The 24536-nt window shown below is 38.8% G+C and overlaps 5 protein-coding genes across 6 annotated transcripts; 2 read left to right on the forward strand and 3 right to left on the reverse strand.

Moving 5' to 3' along the window:
• Nucleotides 1-25: 25 nt before the first annotated feature.
• On the reverse strand, nt 26-4192 carry LOC120000180. The gene is made up of 10 exons (XM_038848124.1): nt 3854-4192; nt 3383-3452; nt 2608-2732; nt 2132-2240; nt 1965-2028; nt 1812-1867; nt 1542-1649; nt 1179-1328; nt 653-823; nt 26-524 (listed from the first exon to the last, which is right to left on the reverse strand). The coding sequence occupies exons 1-10, from the start codon at nt 4111-4113 to the stop codon at nt 291-293; spliced, it is 1347 nt and encodes a 448-aa protein (XP_038704052.1). The 5' UTR covers nt 4114-4192; the 3' UTR covers nt 26-290.
• Nucleotides 4193-4326: 134 nt separating this feature from the next.
• Nucleotides 4327-6188, forward strand: LOC120000181 (probable glycosyltransferase At5g03795). The gene has a single exon (XM_038848125.1). The coding sequence runs from the start codon at nt 4829-4831 to the stop codon at nt 6146-6148; it is 1320 nt and encodes a 439-aa protein (XP_038704053.1). The 5' UTR covers nt 4327-4828; the 3' UTR covers nt 6149-6188.
• A 1545-nt stretch (nt 6189-7733) lies between these two features.
• LOC119999681 (probable xyloglucan endotransglucosylase/hydrolase protein B) lies at nt 7734-9483 on the reverse strand. The gene is made up of 4 exons (XM_038847385.1): nt 9130-9483; nt 8902-9002; nt 8614-8807; nt 7734-8370 (listed from the first exon to the last, which is right to left on the reverse strand). Exons 1-4 carry the CDS (start codon nt 9314-9316, stop codon nt 7971-7973), a joined length of 882 nt encoding a protein of 293 aa, XP_038703313.1. The 5' UTR covers nt 9317-9483; the 3' UTR covers nt 7734-7970.
• A 3504-nt stretch (nt 9484-12987) lies between these two features.
• LOC119999680 (respiratory burst oxidase homolog protein D-like) lies at nt 12988-17082 on the forward strand. The gene is made up of 10 exons (XM_038847384.1): nt 12988-13795; nt 13867-14029; nt 14120-14168; nt 14272-14385; nt 14465-15277; nt 15376-15587; nt 15669-15771; nt 15874-15935; nt 16021-16556; nt 16760-17082. Exons 1-10 carry the CDS (start codon nt 13186-13188, stop codon nt 16867-16869), a joined length of 2772 nt encoding a protein of 923 aa, XP_038703312.1. The 5' UTR covers nt 12988-13185; the 3' UTR covers nt 16870-17082.
• Nucleotides 17083-20401: 3319 nt separating this feature from the next.
• LOC119999463 lies at nt 20402-23274 on the reverse strand. Of its 2 annotated transcripts, none has more exons than XR_005468421.1 (3): nt 22879-23274; nt 20943-21475; nt 20402-20852 (listed from the first exon to the last, which is right to left on the reverse strand). XR_005468421.1 is itself a non-coding variant. In XM_038847038.1 (3 exons), the coding sequence occupies exons 1-2, from the start codon at nt 23196-23198 to the stop codon at nt 20995-20997; spliced, it is 801 nt and encodes a 266-aa protein (XP_038702966.1). In that variant the 5' UTR covers nt 23199-23274; the 3' UTR covers nt 20402-20852; nt 20957-20994. The 2 variants fall into 2 exon arrangements, 1 of the variants encoding a protein (XP_038702966.1); XM_038847038.1 differs by having other exon boundaries at nt 20957-21475.
• Between the last annotated feature and the right edge of the window lie 1262 nt (nt 23275-24536).

Consider the following 24536-nt stretch of genomic DNA (forward strand, 5'->3'; position numbering starts at 1 on the left):
TGAAGAGATGAAAAACCACTGGAAATGCCACTGACTCTATCGAACACTTTCTTGGAAAGTAAAAACCATATCAAATACTTGTATTTTTTACACAACTATTTGTCTTTTTGCATGTATGTATTATGATGTAAAGAAATGTACATGTGGCATGTCTGCTTCCATCTCCTTTCACTTTCATACTTGATATCCCTGTGACTATGTATCTGCAATCCAAATGTTTTCCAATTTCTAATTTCTCTAGCCTTGTATTTAGACTGATCTGTATGGCATCGCCAATTTAGGAATCAGCATCAGGGCCTCAAAAGTTTTGGACCAGCATTCGAAGCCGTCCAAGATGTGATCACATCCACAAGCATGTCAATGTCTTTCGAGGTTTCTGCACGAAGTATTCTCGAGTCTGCACCCAATGTGTTTCCTACTTCTTTGGCAACAGTCTCCCATGGTGTTCCCACAGTCAGATTTGCTAAAAACTCACTTCCACGATTTACTGCATCTGCCATTGCTGGTGGAACGTCTGGGAGAGCCTGTAAAGATAATGGATGGAATTTTACCACAAGGACGGGCTCGCATCAACCAGATCTTAACATTTTATGTGTTCATCCTCAAGCATGCAATCAAGACACACGGTCATTTATTTTTAAGTGAAGAATACCTGCTTTAGAGGGAGCCCGTGATCTCCAGGTAACAGGCGAATGGACATGTCTAGCAGTGAACTAATGGCTGATTCTGAGGCAAGAACCTGAGCTAGTACTGAAGTTTCGTCGATTGTATCATCCCTAAATTTAATGAGAAGGTTCCTTGAAACGCCATAATATGATTTTATCTGTGGAGAAAAGAATCGCCAACAGAGTAGTCAGGCAACTGACCAAAGAAAAATACCAAAAATAGGTTCAGTACACTGCTGCATATAGTAGATTTTAATTATCCTCCATTACAGAAAGTAAATTTAGTTTCAATAGACTTGTTAAGTTCAATGAAAAGTTTTGGATGTCTACAATAAGTAGAATTGGATGCATTTCGATGACCTAACTTGAGTAAACAGATTATGGAAACTTCGCTAACCGTAAGTCTGTAACATAATTTTTTTTAAAAAGAAGGTAAGAAAAAGTAAAAGAAACACATACGCATATCAACGTCTATTTTTTGATTATGTATTACGTTTTCAGAGTTCTACATACAAGTCGGCGAGTTTCTTCTGGTTTTGGAATGAAATCTTCTCTTCCCTTAACCAAGTCCATGTATAAGGGAGGAAGTTGCTCAACCAGAGGAAGAACTTGTTTCATCATAGGAGGGCTCAGGTTCTCTATTTGCTTCAATGTCATCTCTGCCTACAAATATTTCCAAAATAAATAAATAAATTTAGCAAAAATGACTCAAAGTATGAAAAACAGTAAAAATTACCCGCTGTATTTTTCAGGAGTTGAAGAGAGATTATTTTGTGCAAAATAAAAACAAGTGCAAAACTATAAGCAGCATACTTCAAAATCAACAGGCATACTTTACACACATCATAAAAATAAGTTCCTAACACAAATACTCACCCCAAGTCGAATAGTCGGCGACATTGCAATTTGTGATAAAAGTGGACCAAGGCTTTGAGCCATTGGGACAAGAACAGGAGAGAATAAAGGAATAGCTAAGCTTGCTTCCTGTAAAAATAAAGGGAAATTTCTTGTCAAATCATTCAAAAATACAGTCTTGATGGAGAATATTGTGAAACAAATGAATGCTGGCTTCTCTGACATTTGTTTTTCATTTTTGTCTAAGCCCAAGTAAGGTGAGACACACATGCACAAGAATTTAAGAGATACCTTGTTGTTGAATGCCATCAATATATTCCCATTTCTTTGCACAGCATATCTTGATCCTGTTTAATAGCGAAATTAATAATTTAATTGATTGCTGCAAACCAAACAACTTGAACTTGAACAAGCCAAACAAAAGTGGAGAAGAAACTGTGGTACCAATCAAAAGGTGAATGACAGATCCCAAAGAATGCCCAATACCAAAGGTGGGAAGATCTTGTACCTGTGAAATGAAGCATATTAGGCTGACATCATCATTTTCTTGATAATAGAATTACACTTGGATAGTCACTATGCAGAATTGCAGATTGTAAATCAAAGCTCACTGTTTCACGTAGAAACCGATGACATCTATCAAATTTGAACTGCACTTCATCCGCGATGAAGAAGTGATCAAATCCACTCGGATATGGTGTTGCTATAACCAGAATACCCCTACATCACCAGAATCTTGTTTCTCAGCAATCTCATAAATTTTCAAATATGATTCTAGGAAAATCCACGAGCAATAGATCACCTAGAGAATAAAAGCATATTTCGTAGAACAGCACATCAGTTGGTCTAATCCAACTCCTAATCAATACAACCATAGAATACTAATGAATCAAACAAACAGTGGAAGGAAACTAGAGATCTTAGCCCTTATTAAACCTTCATCATACATAGTATTGGATATGACATGAGATACTGCCTAGTATGCAGCACCATACCAAATATGCAATCAGAGTCCATTACACATCAGAAGATGTATTGATTCAATATGTAATTGGAAGAGAACTTTTTTCAATATAAAGTCACTCACTTCTGTGCAAGGCGCTCGAGAAACAAACGGTAGGTAAGCTGGGGGGCAGCCCCAACAAATATACCACCAATAAAATGTACAACCGAATTGGGTTTTGAGCTTTTTGGTTTGAGAACCCATGCTCCCTGAGACAGTGCAAAAATCAATGTTAAGCAAGCCTATAAAAAGTTCAATTCTACATAATGCAATTTGCAAAGGAACTTAATTTTGATTCCTATATGGAAAAAACTAGTAAAGTGAGATGAATGTATGTGACATGAAGTGGAATGCTAGTTAGAGAGCTAGAGCATGTGTAGGTGAAAATAACTCTCATGTCAATATGTCACACTCAAGCTTCCAGGGCAGTGGATTTTAATTTATACTTCGTCTGCTGTCTGGGTCACAATCTTGCACATCCTTCCTTCTTCTCCAACTACTACCGGAGGAAAAAATCAAATTACAGTATCTTCTGATTAATCCAAAGAACATGCTGATTGTCTACAGTTTCAGAACGTGGAACTTGTTATTCAAAGCTAAGCACACTTGAAAGTGTGGTCATAGTCATGATGGTAGTAGATCTCGTAAAAATCATTAGGCAGGTCACGGCATATCATCCTCAAATCTAAGCCAATTCTCAGAATATCACGATATAAACACTCATCAAGGTATATCTGAATGTATGCCTGAATCTGTCCTAGACAAGCTGAGAGAGTATGAGGAATGCATTATTAACACTTAAGAGTATAAATTGAGTACTTGCTACATCGAAAATAGCCCAGAAGATACAAAAGAACACCTCAACTTCACTCCAATCGCTTGAACCACCCCATGCCCCTTGCGATTCCCTTACCGTCTCCGTTATTAATCTGATATAAAAAGAAAATCATTACTGCTTTCCATGCGGACTTCTGGCATGATTCAAAACATTTAACCAATTAAGACTAAAAAATATATCACTAAAGGGTACAAACTTGTCAGTCAATGGAAAATGAGAAAATTTCTACCATTTGTGATAGGTCAATCACATATCAAACCAAAGGCATGACATCTTTTGTAATCTGGACAATAGATAATCGATGATAAGGCTAGGATGCAGAATAGGAAAATCTTTGACATTTTACATTGAGCGGGAGTACACAAGTAGATAAAGAGAGCTCATCATCTACTCTTCGTAAGTAACTAAAAATTTATGGAAATTACACCATTATATCTGCACTTAGCGGGTAAAGGATATTGAATAAATTGAAGAAGATATGCAAACACGTACCTTTCAATCTGACCGTAGAGTTGAATTCCAGTTCCGTTAGATGGTGGGCTTGGTGGTGGTGCTGGTGGCCCTATCTTTTCCTGATCGTCGTAACTACATGAGATTGCAGTTCTGCGACGGGGACGATTAAATATCGACAATCGAACCCGGAGAAGATGCTGATGCGGACCATAACTATGATACGAAGCTCCAATAGAGCCAATTTCACGGTGAATTTGATACTGGTTTTGATGATGATGGATCCATAGACAATCCGCCATATCTATTCACTCTCAACTCTCAGACGAACTAAGCGAATTCACGCAACGATCGTCCCTGTCGAGTGTAGATAAAACCTTCTTACGTTTTGATGATGAAAGGAAAGCCTTCGTTTTTTTTAACGGGCCGTTATTTTTCCCGGCACATAAAAGAGACTATGGGCCTAGAACAGGCCCAACCCAAAGTTATACTGAGGTGTGTCAGGCCCCCTGTCAAACGGGCCTTTGGAGATGAATCCTAGTTCCTACCGGAAAGGTCGAGTCAGCCCATTTGGCCCACCAGTTCTTCGGCCCAGTCTATTCCTCAAAGCAGATATGATAAGATGGCTCTGAGCTTCATCAACAATTCCTTCCACCTTCAATGGCTCATTCTTCAAGTAGGTGAGGCTGTTGCAAGCCATTAATGCCGACTGCCATGACTCTCCAGCTCCAAGGATTGGAAACCTAGATTTACTGATTCTTGAAGACCTTTCAACAACCCCATTCCTCTCACAAATGTGGGTCATTTCGTGGCATGATATCCACCACCGCAGACATACTGTCATCTCCACTGCGGTTTCTGCCCAGAGCAGCCGTGGCAGTGGCGGTCTGCGTTTGGAATGAAGAAAGCGAGTCTTAACTATTTTTTTAATAGCCACATCTTCATGACTACATTAATCTTCCATCAATGACTTCCCTTTTTTGGATTTTGGAAGGTATAATCTGCGATTCTCTATAAATGGCTAAGAAGACTAGCAAACGGAGGAAACCCACTGGGCAGCTCTCAGGAGAACCGCTACTGGCGGTGTTTGTGACGGCATTGGTTTTTGTCTCCGCCTTTTGCTTTTTCCTTTTTGTCCGGAGCATTGACAATGGCAATTTGCCAACAATTCAACAAGTTAATTCCAGATCACCAATGAAAGCAACCACCTTTTCGGCGGTATCGAACTTCAGCAACGCCGGTGGTCAGGCCGCCGTACCGTCGGCCAGAATTGCGGTTGTAGAATCAGGCCCTTATCACGATTGGAAGATTTTTGCTGCAGATTTTCGGGATATGATGCGCCAGCTGAAGATCTTTGTTTATCCTGATTTGTACCGGAAAGTGGGCTCCTTCGCTGAGATTTTTCTTGCTCATCCGAACCCATTTAACCCGAAAATCGGGAATTACGTGAGCGAGCACTTGTTCAAGTTGGCTCTGCTTCGCAGTTCACTGATTACAACCAATCCGGAGGAAGCCCACTTTTTTTTCCTCCCGTTTTCCGTCAACCACCTCCGAAACGACCGCCGCGTGCACTCCGAGGACGCAATCGCTGACTTCGTGGCCAACTACGTCGTAAAAATCAGCCAGGAATTCACATTCTGGAATGCCTCCGCGGGCGCCGATCACTTCTTTGTCTGTTGTCACTCGGTCGGACGAGAAGCTTCATCCAAGCATCCTCATCTTCACAACAATGCCATTCAGGTCACTTGCTCTTCCAGCTACTTTCAGAGATTCTACATTGCACACAAAGATATAGGCTTGCCCCAAGTGTGGCCTCGCCGTGACGAGCATCCCTTGAACCCTCCACAAGCAAGGGACAAGCTTGCTTACTTCGCCGGACGCATCCAGAACTCTCGTGTTCGACAGGAGCTTTTGGATTTGTGGGGAAACGATACTGACATAGAAGTGTTCGACAAAAGTCCTCTTAGATACGAAGAAGGGTTCAGGAGAAGCAAATACTGCATCCACGCTAAAGGTTATGAAGTGAACACTGCGAGGCTCAGCGATGCAATGCACTACGGTTGCATTCCTGTTATAGTTTCCAACTACTACGATCTCCCATTTGCTAATGTTTTGGACTGGACCAAGTTTTCAATCCTCATCAACCAAGCAGACATTTCATTGTTGAAGAAGAAATTGTTGTCAATACCCACAGAGGCGTATCTGGCCATGTACCATGATCTGTGCCGTGTTAGGAGACACTTCAAATGGCATATACCGCCCAAGGGTTATGACTCCTTCCACATGACTGCTTACCAGTTATGGTTGAGAAGAGGTATTCATCGATTGTCTCACTAATATACTTTAATCTACTTTCCGCTCTTGTTGTTCTGCAAAAGTAGGGTTATTCACCAATCGTAGAACCATAATTCTTGTTACGGTATGGAGGCATCACAGGAGAAAAGAAGGGAATTAAAGAGATAGAAACACCTTCACCATAAAACTTCTTGAAAATCCATTCCAAACATTTGCTTATAACCCACTCTGTAGGTTGAGTTATATCCGACACAATAAGTGTATATATAGAGGTTACGTCCAATTGAAAAGTGTACAGGTAGATGTCACGTCCAACTAGGCCGAAACCTCTAATGTTGTCCACTCGGCATGAGCTTGAATGGTTTTGTTCTTCTGGCTGTCATCTATGGTATTTAAGCCCATAAAAGATTTTGAATCTTTGTTTATAAATCACTTATCATTCGGTTGCGTTATGCCAATTTGATACGAGACTCTTAGTCTTGACAAAAACATCCACTTAAGGTTCCATTTGACACAATTCCAAAGACAGACAGTTTTCAGCAGTGGCAGAATGGTATGAGCACCGGTCTCAGCTGAGATTCAGGGGTTGGCTGCTACAAGAAAATCCTTGTTGATCATTCCACATAACCAACTCATGCACATCTTAGTATATCCTTCAATCAATTACCGCACCATGAAAATTAACACAATAATATGTAAAACCACAAATCATCAGCACAAGGAAGGTGAAGCAGACCCAGAGAGATTCAATTAGAGACTTTGAGGGTCTAAAGATATATATGTACAAGCAAGACGGCCAACCAACGAATCCACAAACTCCATAATTCACGAAGCTCTGTACTGAGAAGCTGCAGTTGCAACTTGAATAAGTAATCCTCACAAATCATTCTCTTTCCGAGAAGTTAGAACTTCATCATCATGACATCCTTAACTAAATCCATATATCCGATGTGAAAGTGAAACTTTACTATTGCTATATAAAGAGTACTGACTTGTATTGATTCTCAACCAAAAAGAGGATATTGAGTTGTCTTTACAACAGAACCAGACCTAACCCCAAGAATGCTGACAAGCCTTTCAAACTAGGGCCAGCAAAACAGAGTACTACAGTCTACAGTAACAGACACAATTATATCAAACAAAATAAAAACACTAGGAGGCAGAGCAGGACCATTTTCACGCACCATAGTCTGAACCAGAACTTCCCAATGTGTACAAGCTGTATACAGTGCAGATTAAGGAACAAATTTTGGTAAAACGAATTTTATTTTTATTTTTATTTTTTTTAGAAGGAAAAATTCATTAACCAGAACCATTACATAGAGCAAGATTGTTCCTTTGTAACCAGAAAAGCAATTCCAGGAGGATAACAATCAAACCACAGAGATCTCCCATTAGCATGCGTTGCCATTCTCGCAGGGGTATGAGCGACCTCATCACCCACATACGAAATATGCTGACCATTTGATACATCAAGTCGAGACATAATAGACATTGCTTCCTTAACAAAATGCCACATTCACCGCTAATCCATATACTCATCCGAAACTAAACGCATGAACAACTTTGGAAGCATCTACCCCAATAATAAAATCACGAGTTCCTTTAGCTTCAAAGGCAGCGAAAATTAATTATAAATGATATAGAATAGATTTTATTTCATTTAAAATAACAAAGTAACAAGAATAACTGGAAACCCCAATTAAGCACCACTGACAATGGCACTCATACACGTGCCCCACAGAGTATATGGAAATCACATGAATAAACCTTCAATAATCTTACAATAATATTCGATAAAGACGTAAATAATAATGATATCAAATAAACCCAAATACAGAACATAAATTATCTTTTATGGTGTTCATATATCTGCGTCTCTCTTGCACTCGGGAGAAAGAGTAGGGTACCGGACCCGATCGTTGCAGTAGTTGTAGATGGTGAACTTGGATCGGACCCACTTGAGCCTCCTGTACTGATACCCATCAAGGTCTTGGAATTCCTTCTGGTCCCACCAACGCTTGCCTTGGGTGTCGCAGAACTTGGCTTGAACAGAGGCCTCGCACCCATCGATGTGAAAGCTCTTGTAGGATGCAATGAATGGGGCCTTGGACCAGTCAGTCTTTTCAAGCCCACCCCTTGTGGCCCAATCATCGGCATTCCACAAGCTCGAGTAGATCTTCATTGGTTGGTTGAATGGGAATTTTACTCCCAAGTCCTTGCAGTTCTTGAATACTCTAATTGGTACGTCATCAACAAAGAACCTGAAAACATATGTAAAGATTGTGACATCTGGAAAGTAGTTGTGGGAAAAAAGTGGGTTGTCTGGTAAAAGTCTAAAGGTGGGGTTTTGAGTAAACCCAGATGACCAAATTTCAAAATTAGTTCAATGGTTGTTGAATCTGTGTCTGCTCGTTTACTTTTTTGGTCATTTTCGTTCAATTTTGAGGAAGAATTAATAGTATGAAACTGTGAATTGAAGGTTGTGGAGTAATGGGTTTGCTTACACAATCTGGTAAAGGTTCCAGAGAACAGAGTATTGGTGGTATGCCGTGGTGGGATCAAACCAGAGATAGATTCTCTGCTCTCTGTCTCCCTTTCCTCCAGTGAACACATTGGTCTGTAAAATGTAAGGCTGACCACTCCTGTTCCCCAAGAACTCAAAGTCTATCTCATCGTGCTCTGAGTTTTGAGAAGATAACTGCAACAATGGTGCCAAAGTTAACATTATTGAAACATAGTCACTAAAAATAGGACTTGAGTGGTGCAAATGGCTATGGTAGAATGATACTTACATAAAAAGCAGTAACAGTTCCTGCAGAATCGCCTGGGACCAGCTTCATTTGCATACTGAAGTGGCCAAATAAGTACGACCCTTTGGATTGGAAGCCAGTACCTTTTGAAAATCAAGCACAGAATGTGTTAAAATTAAATGCTTGAAAGGAAGAAAAAATAACCAAATAAAGAAAATAAAGTTGGCTAATACTCATAATTGCATAAATGGAAAGAATATCTATTAATACCAGTGTATTTATCCAATTGGAGCTGGATCTCAGAGCCTCCATTGAAGTACTTGATGTGGTCAAAAGCCCATGTAGGCATATAGTTCCTGCCGAATGGCACATCAACAGGCCTTCTTGGGGGAGCCCCCATTGTTTGAGAAACCATAAACAGCATACCCAGAAACAGAATCCATCGTAAATAAGCCATCACAGAGCTAGAAAGAATTGACCCAGAAATAACAACAGAAAAGCTCAAATCTTTGTCAATGAATCCTTTGATTCTGAACTTCACAGTGAGAAAGAAGAATGAGAGAACTGGTGATGAGGAAAGGCATAGGAAGAGGGCTTATGTAGGATTTGAATTTCATCCCCATAACATTATTGAAGGGTCCCCAGGACTAATTTTTAATCTTTTTGAATATCATGATTTAAGAGTACTGTTACAGATATAATAAAGTAATAATCCATTTCATGCAAGCCGGTGATGGGTTTCTTTATGTGGAGCCGAAAAAGATTCTGTAATTCTCTTGAGAAAATTGAAACATCATCGGGTCTCGTGTAGTCTTGTCCAATAGAAAATATGGAAGACTTCGTCGGAATTTGACATTTTGTGACTACAAAAGCCAATCCAACCTCTGTCAAACTGTCACACCCCTCACCATGTTTTGCTTAATTTCTCCTTTCAAGGAGGACAATTTTTTGTCTTCTTTTTTTTGTGGACCCATTTTTTTAAAAAAAAAATCATTACTATTACTATTACAACGAAAAAGTAACCCCAAATCGAAGACCGTAAAAGATCGATGATGAAGAATCATTTTGGTTTATTTTTTTAATATTTTCGTGGAACATTATTGGAAGAAATCATGTGGGTTTGCTTTTGTATCAACCGTGATCAACCTGATCACATGGTAGCGATTAATGAGTGCTCCCCTGCCATAATCGACTGATAATTTAGGCTGACAGAGCAGATGGCGTGAGAGAGGGATAAAGATTAGGGCGATGCCTGTTAGTGAAGCGCCAAGTACGCAAAGTATTTGATTAAATGTCGCAGAGAGAGAATCCGCGTTAGGATTTGTGGCTAATCCTCAACACAGGTGTGAGGTGTCTTTTGTGGGGGTTTGTGTTTGGACTTTCGAGTTCTTTCCGAGGTGCATTCCTCTATCTGGTTGTTGAGATATTGAATAATCAGTAATTAATTACTGAACAATCTATCTTCTCCCAACATTAATAAACTTACATTAACACTATCTGACCAATAAAGTTCTCCGGAAAGAATAGTGCCCAAATCTACCATTTGATCTGAATTTCATACTTACATGCTCCTCCAAATCAAAATAATAACATAAACTAAAAAAAGAAGCAACAAATATTGAGAAAAAGTAAAATGGGTGTGGAGCCTGCGAGACCGTGGGCTGACCCAGATGGCTCCAAAAAAAAAATACTAAAAGCGGTAGCCGAGCAGTCGGCCGAAGCATGTGGGGCATATTAATGGATTCGATGAGCAGTTGGGAGGAGATAGAGATTTGGATAGATAGAACAAACTGAAAATTGGTGAGCAGTTGGGAGGAGATAGAGATTTGGATAGATAGAACAAACTGAAAATTGGAGTGAGTTGTGGATTAGCTGTGAAGTCGCTGGTGGTCTGTGTATGTGTCAAATCTCCATTGGTACTTTATTTTAATTTTCTGCAAGGAAGACACCAATAGGTTAGCTGTCTTTAAATAATGCGTGGCTGGGCCTGGGCTTGGGCCTTATCAATCAATCAGTTCATAACCGCTAGATTCATTCACCATGAGCATGCATATGCTTTTGTTCCAAAACCTAAATTACAAGATTCCAAAATTCCTGTACTGGTCTTATCTTTGATTTGGGAGAGACGCCCACTAACAGACATTGAGAAGGAAACTGTTTTGTCGGTCTCTGGGCTTCGGGGTTTCTCATTTAACCTAATATCATGTAAATGGGCCCAACATTGAAAGCCTAATAGTTCGGCCCAGTATGTTTGCTGTCTTATGGGCCTTCAAATTTATGGATCAATCAAGTCCGTTTTGAACTAGACTTTTACACTATGGCCCATTAATGTAATGATGGACTGGAGGCCTTGCAATTCGTAAGACTTAAGATTTTGGGCCTTGGCCTTTTCAATCATATATTGCGCAAAAGATGGCTGAATTTTGAAATGAAATGAGCATTAATCACTACTCACCACTCTAGTCTCTAGTGGAGGGGTCGATAATAATAACTATGGAAGAAAGTTTCCATTAAAATGGTTGACCTGGTCACTCAACACTTTTGCAATTCTAACTCTGACTCTACCTTTATGTCTAGAAATCTAAGCCTGGAAGTGGAAGGAAAGTTCATGGATTAAGGTTTGGGGGTGGTTGAGATTTGAGAAGGATTCTGTCAATGCAACAAGTGGGCTTTGAAGTTTCCAATTATGTTAAAACCATGAGCAGAGCCGGTATTGGAAAAGGTTGACTTTGCCATTTCATATACAATCCGCGTTTTAGAATCAATAGATGGGGGTCAACCTTCGCTCTTTTTCTTTTTTTTTTTGAAACCCAATCAAGTGCCCATCAGAAAATTGATTGATAAAGTATGGGCCACATAGAAAACCTCACAAGTCACAATCCCAGGTACAAACATGGGCTGAGATCCAGTGTGAGAGATAATACAGAGTGACATTCGCACACGCTAATTAAACTGAGTAAGGACTCATCTCATAAATTACGATAATAAAAAGACATGCTACTTTGAATTCACGACGTCCCGCTGATTCAACCCGTTCTCACTTGTTGGTTCCATCTTTGGGGCTTCCAACATATTTGATATTTCTTTGGATGCTCAATGAAATTGAATCACGTGCGTTTAGAAACCCTCTTTATCGACCTGTTCTTGTTCAACATTCTTCGCTTGTCATATATCTTCTAAATCCACTAATTCTACAGGGTAGCTGGGTAGGTTAGCTTGTCACCACATCACCCACTCAATAATAGTATAATACGACTCCATATGACAACGTATACGTATCTAATCCGTCCATGTATATAATAGAAGTTTACTTTATTATAACCAGTTGGTGACAACAATCAACTTAGGAGCTTATGCATGGCATCCCCCATTCACATTAGCATTAAATATCATCTAAAGGAAATAACAGAAATCAACGTGAATATCTTGGGGGAGATTGAGTTTTGGAGAGTGATAATGCCAAAAATACTCCATGAGATGTTGGCACCACACCACACCACACGTATTGAACGATAGGAGATTGGGTTGGGGAGAATCTCAATACACTCGTATGTCACCTCGATATGTACTCTTCTGCAAGGGCAGACACGTGATTTTATTTCAGGGAGGGTAAAAGCTATGCGGGGGTCTGGGGGTAGCAGCACCCAAGAAAACTGATTGAGTTGTTTATTAATTTAATTTTAAAAGAATATAAAACAAGACTAAAAATCATTTGTGTGTCTTAATGTGGGTCTTTGTTACACACTACAGACAAATTGGGCAAATCTCGTAATTTGCGACAAAAATTAATGCTTAAAAATGTAGGATTTGTTTTGCTAGCAAGTAATGTTTAGTGTTTGTCCATTTCGTTAATAACTTCGTTAATATTTAGATGATCTTTTTATTCTTTGTTTGGGGCATATTTAATTTTATAGAGAAAGTGAAACAAAGGATTTTCTGTTGTTATTTTTCGTTAGATATATTTATATATTTCTTGGTTATTTATCAACAAAAAATAGTAGGTGTGGACAGTTGTTTGTTGTACATTTGTCAAGCCATAACAAAGACTCGTCAATAAAAAAAAAAAAAAAATGATCGTAGAGAACTTTGACTGGACTGCCTCTTACTTTCCTACGATCTTCGTATTTGCTCAAACAACCCATCTCCTTCTCCTTCTCCTCCTCCTCTTGTCTCTCTATCCCTCATTGTATATATACACAACCTTCATGTGTGTTCAGGAAAAACTTGGATTACTGCAAAATCTGCTATCATCTTCATACATTCTTTCATTTTTCCTTCTCTTTATGAACCAGTGACTCTGTTTTTTTATTGTGAATTGTGAAGAAAATGAGAGGCGAAGAAAGCAGAGGAGCTTACTCTGATAACAACTCCGACACAGAGAGCATCGCAAGCGACAGGTCCACATTCAGTGGTCAATTAGGTGCTCCAATCAGAAAACGTCCCTCCAAGAAAAGTGCCCGCTTCAACATTCCTCCAGTCGAACCACCGAGATCCTCCGTAAATGGCGAAGCAGACGATGGTTCATCTTTTGTGGAAATCACTCTCGATATCGGAGAAGACTCTGTGGCCGTTCACAGCGTTCAAGCTGCAGGGGGAGAAGGTCATGAGGATCCGGAACTGGCTTTGTTGGCTAAGAAGACGTTAGAGGGGAAGTCGGCGTCGTTTCGATCGTTTCTGTTTCATAGCACTTCCTCGCACATCAAGCAAGTCTCTCAAGAGCTCAAACGGTTAACTTCCTTCTCGAGGAGACCGTCTGCTGCTAGACGGTTCGACCGGACCAAATCTGCTGCAGCTCATGCCTTGAAGGGGCTTAAGTTCATCACTGCCAAGACTGGTGGCGGTGGAGGTGGATGGCCCGCCGTGGAGAAGCGGTTTGATGACCTCACCGCATCTACTAGCGGGCTTCTTAGCTCTTCCTTGTTCGGTGAATGCATAGGTAGGTACTAGTTTGAAATTTGAATTACTTCTTATTTAAAAGTTCTTAGAATTAATTTTGAATATTTGTAGGGATGAACAAGGATTCCAAGGAGTTTTCATTGGAACTGTTTGGCGCTCTTGCTCGGAGACATAACATCACCGGTGATTCAATCAACAAAGCTCAACTGAAAGATTTCTGGGATCAGATTTCAAATGAAAGCTTTGATGCAAGGCTTCAAACTTTCTTTGACATGTAAACAGCCTTTACTTAATTACTTCTTATCTTGAATTAATCAATGGTATTTTTGTTGTTAATTAATGTTTAATGATTGGGATGTTGTAGGGTGGACAAAGATGCCGACGGAAGAATCACAGAAGAAGAAGTCAGAGAGGTAAGCCGTAAGCGTGTATCGAACACTTACAAAACTTGGTCAAGGTTTTCAGGATTAAATTAGTGTAGATGCATTTACTAACCAATCAGTTTTATGACTGTAGATTATCAGTCTCAGTGCTTCTGCAAACAAGCTTTCAAACATTCAAAAGCAAGCAAAGGAGTATGCAGCAATGATCATGGAAGAACTCGATCCTGACAATGCCGGTTACATCATGGTATGTGAAAAATATGAAATGAATTTTATTGAATAATCCAAGTAGAATGAGAATAATAATTCGTTGGTATGTCAACCAGATATACAACCTGGAAACTCTGTTATTACAAGCTCCAAACCAATCTGTGAGAATGGGAGACAGCAAAGTTTTGAGCCAACTCTTGAGTCAAAAGCTGAAACCAACTCAATTGAACAACCCAATAAGCAGATGGTATGAGAAGATCAAGTATTTCTTATTAGATAACTGGCAGAGAGTCTGGATTATGATGTTATGGCTGGGAATCCTTGCCGGCTTATTCACATACAAGTTCATCCAATACAAAAACAAAGAGGTGTTCGAAGTGATGGGCTATTGCGTTTGCGTCGCCAAAGGAGGAGCAGAGACTCTGAAATTCAACATGGCAATTATTCTTCTCCCAGTTTGCAGAAACACAATTACTTGGCTTCGAAACAAGACTAAATTAGGCAAGGCCGTGCCTTTCGATGACAATCTCAACTTTCATAAGGTAATTGCCATTGGAATAGCAGTTGGAGTAGGACTACATGCTGGTGCTCATCTAACATGTGACTTCCCTCGGCTTCTTCACGCCACCGAAGAGGAATACGAGCCTTTGGAAAAATATTTTGGGGAGGAACAGCCCCAGAATTACTGGTGGTTTGTCAAGGGTGTGGAAGGGGTTACTGGAATTATAATGGTGGTGTTAATGGCCATAGCGTTTACGCTAGCCACGCCTTGGTTCAGACGTAGCAGGCTCAACTTACCAAAAGCTCTAAAGAAGCTCACAGGGTTCAATGCTTTCTGGTACTCTCACCATCTTTTTGTCATTGTCTACACCCTTCTCATTGTTCATGGCATCTACCTCTACCTCACCAAAATATGGTACCAAAAAACAGTGAGTCTCTTTGTCTTTCTTTCTTACTCATTGTTTCCTTTCTTCATCATTTTCGATTTAATTATCCTGTTCTCATGACTTTTGATCTTTGAATGCAGACATGGATGTACCTTGCGGTGCCGGTGCTTCTTTACGCCTGTGAAAGGTTGATCAGAGCGTTCAGATCAAGCATCAAACCAGTCAAGATTCTGAAGGTTGCTGTGTATCCAGGCAATGTGCTAGCTCTGCACATGTCAAAGCCCCATGGATTCAAGTACAAGAGTGGCCAATACATGTTCGTCAATTGCGCTGCTGTTTCTCCCTTCGAATGGTACGTCTAATTAATTCTCCCATTTCAATCAAAATCAACTCAAGAAACCAGATCATTCAATCTAAAATATTTGCAAAACAGGCATCCATTTTCAATCACTTCAGCTCCCGGAGACGATTACCTTAGTGTCCACATTCGAACTCTAGGCGATTGGACTCGGCAGCTCAAAACTGTCTTCTCCCAGGTTCGTTTACTTTAATCACAATCTTCTAATCATTTTTATTACAAACCAAACCAGACATGGAAACCAGGAATCCGACATTGATTTTGTTGTTGTTTGATTTAGGTATGTCAGCCTCCTCCAGCTGGCAAGAGTGGATTACTTAGAGCCGATGGAAACAATCCCAGGTAAGAAAAATCCAAATTCAAGTATTATATAACGTTAATGATTAAACTAATTAATAATGTTGATTAAATTAATCCATGATTTCAGCTTCCCAAAGATTCTGATCGACGGCCCATTTGGAGCACCAGCACAAGACTACAAACAGTACGATGTAGTACTTCTGGTCGGCCTCGGAATCGGAGCGACGCCGATGATTAGTATCGTCAAGGACATCATTAACAACATGAAAACCCGATCCGAAGACGACGAAGCATTGGAGTCAGGGCTCGAGAGCGGCAGATCAACCCCAAACAACAACACCACCAGAAACAAATTCAAAACCACGAAAGCCTACTTTTACTGGGTAACGAGAGAGCAAGGATCGTTCGAATGGTTCAAAGGGATAATGAATGAGGTGGCGGAGATGGACGAGAAGGGCGTGATTGAGCTTCACAATTACTGCACCAGTGTGTACGAAGAAGGCGATGCCAGATCAGCCCTAATTACTATGCTCCAGTCCCTCCACCACGCGAAGAACGGAGTCGACGTTATTTCGGGAACTCGCGTCAAATCCCATTTCGCAAAACCTAATTGGCGACAAGTCTACAAGCGAATCGCACTCCAACATCCAGACGCACGAATTGGTTAGTTTCAATTCCTCCCCTACCCCTTCCTCACGCGCCCATAGTTTTTAATGATAGATATACGTGGGACATGTATAACTTACGAATTACGAATACATATGCATTTAATTCAAAAATGAAAATAATTGAGATACAAATTGTTGGGATATTAATAATTTTATTTTCTTATGTGTTGATGGTGGGTTTGGTATTTGTTTGTGCAGGAGTTTTCTATTGTGGGGCACCAGCACCAATTAAGGAGCTAAGGCAATTAGCGTTGGACTTCTCTCACAGGACAACCACAAAGTTTGATTTTCATAAAGAGAATTTTTAGATTAATTAATTACTTGTCAATAATGTTAATTAAGAATAGTTTATGATAAGCTATAGTATATTGCTAACCTTTTTTGTTATTGGTTAGTGATAATGACGAATAACGTCTCGTCATTAATTGTATGATTAATAATGTTTGATGCAATGAAAGTATTGTAATGTAATTATTCAAATTTTAATACAAAAGAATTGTTTATTGTGCAAGAGAAATAGTGGGAAGGTCAATTCATGCGTCTTTGTGCCCTTTATTATTGTTCTTCATAGGGCTGGGTTGGGTAAGATGAACTGTTTTCCAATATCGGTTCTCATAATCTATCTTTCCACTAAAACGACAGCATCATTTGTCGTATTTCTCGGACCAGTATTCATATGGTCCCACCTTTTTGTTTCTCATCTATTTACATAATTTTATTTCAAAGGTGGGCACATGGGAGATGTTTGTTTTTGAACTTTTTGTGTGATGTGTTAGGTACCAATCTACTTGCTTTTTCAAGATAGGGGGAATCTAGCCCTTTTTGACAATCAATCCCTTCCCATTTGTTGTTAGGTAAAGAACAACCAATTGAAGATTTGTCTTAACGCGTTCTATATATGCATAGTATTACATAGCATTGGAGAAACATCAAAGTCAAATGCATGTGGAACTTTACAACAAATGCCAAACCAAATTGGAGTTGAAAATATTATCATTTCTTTGCGTGTAATCGCTAGCATTGGCCCAAATGATTGCTACACCACTTCAACCCAAAAGCATTGTGATAATACCAAAATAATCTTTCACTAAATGGTCTTGATATGTGACACAAGATGTCGACCGAAGAGCCACCTTGGCCACCGACCAAGATGGAGTCGAGGTGTCCATTTGAGAAGAAAGCATGCCAACCGAGTATATCACCTCCCAAGCCTCAGGTGACCAAACACTCAGAGAAACTTAAAATCTTGGAAAAGATCAATTTCATTTAAGAAATGAATCATAAAGAAATAAAATATCTTGTATCCTATGTCACTTTATGAACAGAAATAAAGAAGAAACTCATATAAAAATAAAATAAAAAAATAAAGGAAGAGGAAGAAAATCAAAAGGAAAAAAGAAAGAAGAAAATCTACAATAATTCTTCTTTTTTTTTGATTCGGGGCTCCGCAATTCGTTTAAAATTATATAGTCTATAATTTTAATCTAATGGTTTGGAAGGTGTGTCACATCACACTACATTTTTAATTTTTAACTTATAAATTTATAGACTCTAGAGATTGCAGAGCCCCTAAATCCCTTTTTCTCTCCGATGTAACAGACTATCTTTAGTTCATATATGGTATAAATCTTTCTAGAAGGGAATGGTTTTGCATTAATTTCTACCTTCACAGACTAGGGGTTTATTAATAATCAATACATCTTACCCTCCAACCTAATCAAACAAATAAATCAAAAAAATAAATTATGAAATGACTTTGGATTTGGAATACTTATGTGTGTGTGTATATATATTTATACACACACATACTGGACCTGGACCTGGACCTGGACCTCGGTGTTGTGCATTTGGCCATGCAATTATTCAAACAAATAAATCCAAAAAATAAAATATGAAACGATTTTGGATTTGGAATGCTTGTGTGTGTATCTATATATATATATATACATGCTAGACCTGGACCTGGACCTCAGAGTTGTGCATTTGGCCATGCAATTATAAATTTATATTTTTTTCTCCCAAGACTGGGTTGCCTTGTATCTCACTTTCTAGTTGTTAGTTTTTTTTTTTCCCTTTTTTTTTTGTTGTTGTCGTCAGTGCCCCACAAGACTGTAATCTTGCTTCTTATTTTTTTCTTCAATATAGCTCTGTAATCTTGTGTTTGTCGAATCAATATACATTATTATTTAAGATTTTCTTCCTCAGATTGATTTGGTTTAAAAAAGAAAAAGGCTGACCCAATCAAAAAATCCAAGGGCACGTGCTCCGTGATTCTTAGCTAACTCCAGGGCACCCTATAGCTCACGTTTTATATTGTGCAGTGTTCTACAACCTAATACGTCACTAAGACCGAGCTAGTATTGGAAGTCATCACATAGTTATTAAAACCGGACTTGAAGTCTTGAATCAATGATGAATTGGAAAATCAGAGACTAGTGTTTTATTAATTGTCAATACATCTTAACCTCCAACGTAGTAAAAAAAAAAAAAATTTTGAAATGACTTTGGATTTGGAATGCTTATATATTGGAATATATATACACACACACACTAGACCTGGACCTGAACCATCGAGAAATGCATTTGGCCCTGCAATTATTCTATCTAAATCTCTTTTCTCCCAAGACTACGTTGCCTTGTGCCTCACTTTCTAGTTTTTAGTTTTAAATGCCCTGCAATTATTCTATCTAAATTTCTTTTTTCTCCCAAGACTACGTTGCCTTGGGCCTCACTTTCTAGTTTTTAGTTTTAAATGCCCTGCAATTAATTATTCTATCTAAATTTCTTTTTTCTCCCAAGACTACGTTGCCTTGTGCCTCACTTTCTAGTTTTTTCCTTAAATTTTTTTTGTTGTCCGTGCTGCCTTTTTCAATATAGTTTGCGTCAATATTTATTTATTGCCGTTTAAAATTTTCTTCCTCATATTGACTTGGTTAAAAAAGAAGAAGAAGACCAACTAAATCAATAGCAGACCTAGTCAAGAACCGTGAATTGGATCATAAGATTTCGGACCCGGGGGAGTGCCGGTGCACTATGCACCGGCTATTAACCGGTTCATTATCTAAGCCATTGGATCCTATGATTTATATCCAACGGTTTTTAGTTTACCTAACAAATTTTCAATATTTTAAATTAAATTTATTCTTATCTTGTTCAGCTTTTCTCTCTCTAACATCAATGGGTTCTTGACCTGATAAAGATGAAAGAGGCTATTGAATTAGAGATTGAGGAATAATGCCAACTTCAACTTACAAACCTAGGATTTAGAATCAAAACCATTTTTGCGGCAGATACTTGAGGAGCTTTGATTAGATGGAATCAGCAATGGAGATGGCGAGAAGAAAGCCAAGGGGGCTTGAGGAGTCAGATCTCATTCTGTTGTATTTTTTAAGATAGAGATAAGAGTACAAATAGAAGTCAGATCTGATGGCCTTTGTCGATCTTATTCTTGACCTCAACCGTCTCTTTGCTGCAGATAGTTGATTAGCTTTGATCAGATGGAATCACCAAGGAGATGGCGAGAAGAAAGGAAAGGATTTACTTTGATGAGAGACAGAGTATGAAGAGAACGAGTCAATTTTTTCTTTTGTATTTTTTGTGAGAAAGTTAGAGTACAATTGTACAAAGAGGAGTCAGATTAATTGACCGTCAGATCATGCCTTAAAGATCCAACGGTTCATAGAGTGAACAGGTTATTAACCTGTTCATTACTGCACCGGCTCCCCCCTGAATCCAACCCAATTTTTAAAAATCTTCTAAGAAAAGAAAACTTTAGAATCCCAAAAACACTTTATCAAGTTAGAATTTGCCATGAGAATACGATTTATGTGAGACTTCAGCTGTAGAACAGCATATAGAACCTTGTCATACATGGGAATGTCCTATAATTGTGTATGGAATAGCCCTTTCAACAACAAAATTTCTATCAAATCATATATATTACACGCACAGGAATGGGAGGAAAGCTAATAAGCTATTAATGGATACAATGGACATCAAAACACACACTACTCTTAGCTTTACCAGAAGACTAGTGATGAATTATCTGCTAAAGAAACTTTTTTTTTTTGGGTAATCGAGAACGACACAAACAGGCTTGCCTATTCTTGGACAGTCAAGTTGGGCCTAAACTCGGGCCAAACAGGCTTGCCACAACCTGTCGAGAGATAAGTTGGGCCAAGGTACAGCGCGAAACCGAATAGAGATAGATAGATCACCACAAAAACCCCTCAAGCATACGCCTTTGGCGATTATCAGCTGGGCTATCCTAGTTTGGTTATGCTAAATGAACCTGCAACACCAGTATTTGCAGAATATCAAGATATATCCATCTCAAAGTCTACTACAAAGTATGTCATCTAACTGGAAGTACAATTCAGACCTGTAAAACTTTACCTATGACAGAGAGGCTAATAGTCTGAATGTTGATGAACTCATTGTTTTTTCTCATCTCCCTTGCCTTCCTCTGTGCCAGAATGAGTTTGAGACAAGTCCTTAACGTTACTAGAATCGCCAGGAACGGATTCAGCTACAATGATACTAGTAGAATATTGTTTAATTCTTAAGGAAATAAGAATGCTTGATACAATCCCAATCGGGGGAAATATGTAAGACTGAAGCTTAGACTTCTGCGAGCCAGATGCCGAAGCAACTGCAGCACCAGCAAGGCTGCCAAGGGATGTATTCTGTAAAATCTTCGGCACGCAGCCAATTACTGTAGGAAGCAGGAAATCCAACAAAAACCGCATATTTGTTGCAGATAGGGCATAGTTTATGACGTAGGAGGGCACTGGTGAGAAGCGAGCAAGAAGGACGAATTTCCATCCATCTCTTTCAACCCCTGTTGAAAGTATGTGGAAGTATTTGTTTCTTTTGATCCACTCCCTTGCTGAGCCTGAACACTTGAAGACCAGCCTGGAAAAACCAACAGTGTCGGTGACTAGAAGTAATCAATACTCACAGTGCAGGAGATGTAGAACACCCATTGAACTGAAATCTTTAGAAAAACAAAGAGGGAGCAATTTTTGAGATAGATTGCATGAGGTAAAGATCTTGAAAACTCCAGCATGAACAACACAACAATGACAGCCTTAATCCCAAATATTGAAAACAGTGACATCAATCCCTCGTTAAAACTACTAGGAGTCCACCATGTGAATTCTCTCATAGATTAGTCTATCTGCGATTACACACTCCAACACAAAACAAGAACATCCAATAATAGTTTCATCCTGTACAACAATGACAGCCTTGAAGTAGTAACAATCTCTAGTTAAGAACTAGGAGTCCACTATGTGGATTTACACTTTCAAACGACAGCTTTGATCCCAAATATTTGAAATGCTGACATCAATCCCTAATTAAGAACTATTTAGAATCTAATAAGTAGAAAATTTTCTCCCCCACTTAATCCATCTGCAACCACACTCTCCAACATAAACCATGGACATCTAGAAATAGTTCCATTCATACGTATGTCAGCCAATTAACACCTCCATCAACATTAGGCATTTGAACTCCTATCACTGCATGGAACCTCTTTTGTCAATAGGCTCTGTTTACAGTCTTATTTTATTTTTGCCATCTCCACCAACATCGTAATCAGCCTTTGCTTCACCTTTTAGCATACATAACTTAAATTACACAGCTCAACCTTAATATGGCAGGAGAGCTAAAAGGAGGGAAATAAATGATCAACAATGATCACAACTTTGTCCTTTTTAAGCCTGAATAGTGCTGGATTACTCTCTGGCGAATTAACAGCTATCTTGTTAAATCCACTTTTCTAGCAACTTACATGTGCCAACATTATTTCATTGGTACCTTCATACATGTGTGTAGATTACAATGATTTTCTGATTGTGGAGCAACTATGTTTTCCACCAATTGGTTCAGTGAAAATTCTCCCATTAGTCCCCTGCCATCATTTCCCTTTAAAAAAGGCCAATGTAAGATCTTTTCCAACTACTAGCATTCGTTTCAGTATGCAACTTTAACTTACAAATTCATACAATAACGGGCGCCATTGACTTCTTGATTTTCTATGATTAACATCAATCCTCATTGTTGTAACTTCAGTACAAGACAACAATTTTACAGAAGAAAAGATAATAGAACAATGTGAAATCTTCCATTTTTTGCTCAGCCCACAACTGAACCTAAGTCATTACTAACAAGTCATCTTAATTGATTTAATTCTTCCAACCTACAAAAGCCTAAATACTGATCTTCCAATGCTAGGATATATACTTCATCAATTAAAACCCTATCAAAGATTTCACCAAAGCAAACTTCCAAATTCAAATTCAGATATGAACCTGCCGATCCCGAATGAGAGAGAGGCTCCAAGGATTTTAGCCGAGAAGACGCAGAGGACGGCCGGGAAGAATCCGAAGAGGAGAGAAGCCGCAGCTTCAAAGAAAATGGCGTAGGGAAGGCAGAGAGCGAGAGTGACGGTGTGGATAGCAACGTAGCACGGGATCGCCCAAACACCAAGCCGATCCGACCATTCTCCAAGTAACTTGATAGCGTCGTCTTTCTCTAATCCATATCGCTTGCTCAGTTCCCTCCCTGCCGCCGCAACTGCCACGACTGCTGCTATCTTCCACAATTTCCCCATTTTTTGTCTTTCCTTCATAGATTCTACATGCTCCTAGCTTTGAAATTCAGTCTCGATTCTCAGTCAAGATTATTGTTCGTCGTAGTACTAGTAGTCTCCGGACTTGGCCGTCTGAATTCCAGCTGGGCCGTCTTTTATTCGGCTTTGATGTAATACGTGACCTCAAGCTGGGCCATCTGTAATTGGGCTTTGATGTAATTTATGTCTTGAAACTAGCCCAACTCAAAGGCATAATTTTATAGGCCCATTTGGATCAACATTTTTAGTAGCATTTATACTACTTGTCAGTATAAATGTTATTTTCAATCCAAACGGATTTTTTTGACACATAATCCGAAACATTTTCACTCAGTATTTTAGGTTACTTTTGACATGCTACTTGTATGAAGCATTTTAATAGCATTTCACTGTCAAAAATCAATATTGTCCCCATTAATTTTTTTTATTCCATTTATACCCTCACTTCATGTGTTACTATAAATTAATTCATAAATAAATAAATTTATAGATATTATAAAATATTTATCATTTAATATATGCTACTCAATAAAAATGTTATCAACAAAAGTTCAATCAAACACCACACAACATCCGAGCAACATTTCTACTACCACCTTTTCTATTAACATATCTGTTATTTTTAAAATGCCTTATCAAATTAGTCCTATAATTTAAACACCAACTCTAGATCGTAGACCACCCACCTCGTATCGGAGTTGGTAAATAATGACATTTTTAGGCAAACCACGTGCGGGCATTTGGGTCAACAACACATGTATATTCGGCAGAAGAAACGTCATCATCATAATCCCCACGTTTGCATTATTGTCCTAACCAAAAAACTAAAAAATCTATAAATTGATGGATGCTTAGCTGTATACCCAAACACCACAATACCATACACTATAATAGTGTTTCATTCATGGTAATGAGAATGAGGTGCCAATATTGACATTGTAATAAATCATGACACGTGTTCGTATATATATATATATATTGACTCCAATCACGAGAGAAGTAGTACTGCGGGTGCCCAACCACTCAACATGACTATGACTTGGAATCCACCCAAATTTGGAAGAATTAAGTTATGGATTCCAAGATTAAAATAATAAGTTAATTTCAATTTGAAGATTAAAATAAGTTCTTTATAATAGATTGTTGAAGCTTGATGCACTGTGGAACTAAGGACCAATTAATCAATTCACTAAACATAATTTGAAATCCATTAAGGAAACTTGGGATTCACAATAAAATTGAGAGCTCAAAAATTATATTAATTTATAACTGACGCAAGTTTGACCTTGAAGTCGTGACTCACTAATCGATTTTACTTCCGCAGCAGGACAAGCTTCA

Source organism: Tripterygium wilfordii, chromosome 6 (genome assembly GCF_013401445.1).
Source record: "Tripterygium wilfordii isolate XIE 37 chromosome 6, ASM1340144v1, whole genome shotgun sequence".
Taxonomy (NCBI): Eukaryota; Viridiplantae; Streptophyta; class Magnoliopsida; order Celastrales; family Celastraceae; genus Tripterygium; species Tripterygium wilfordii.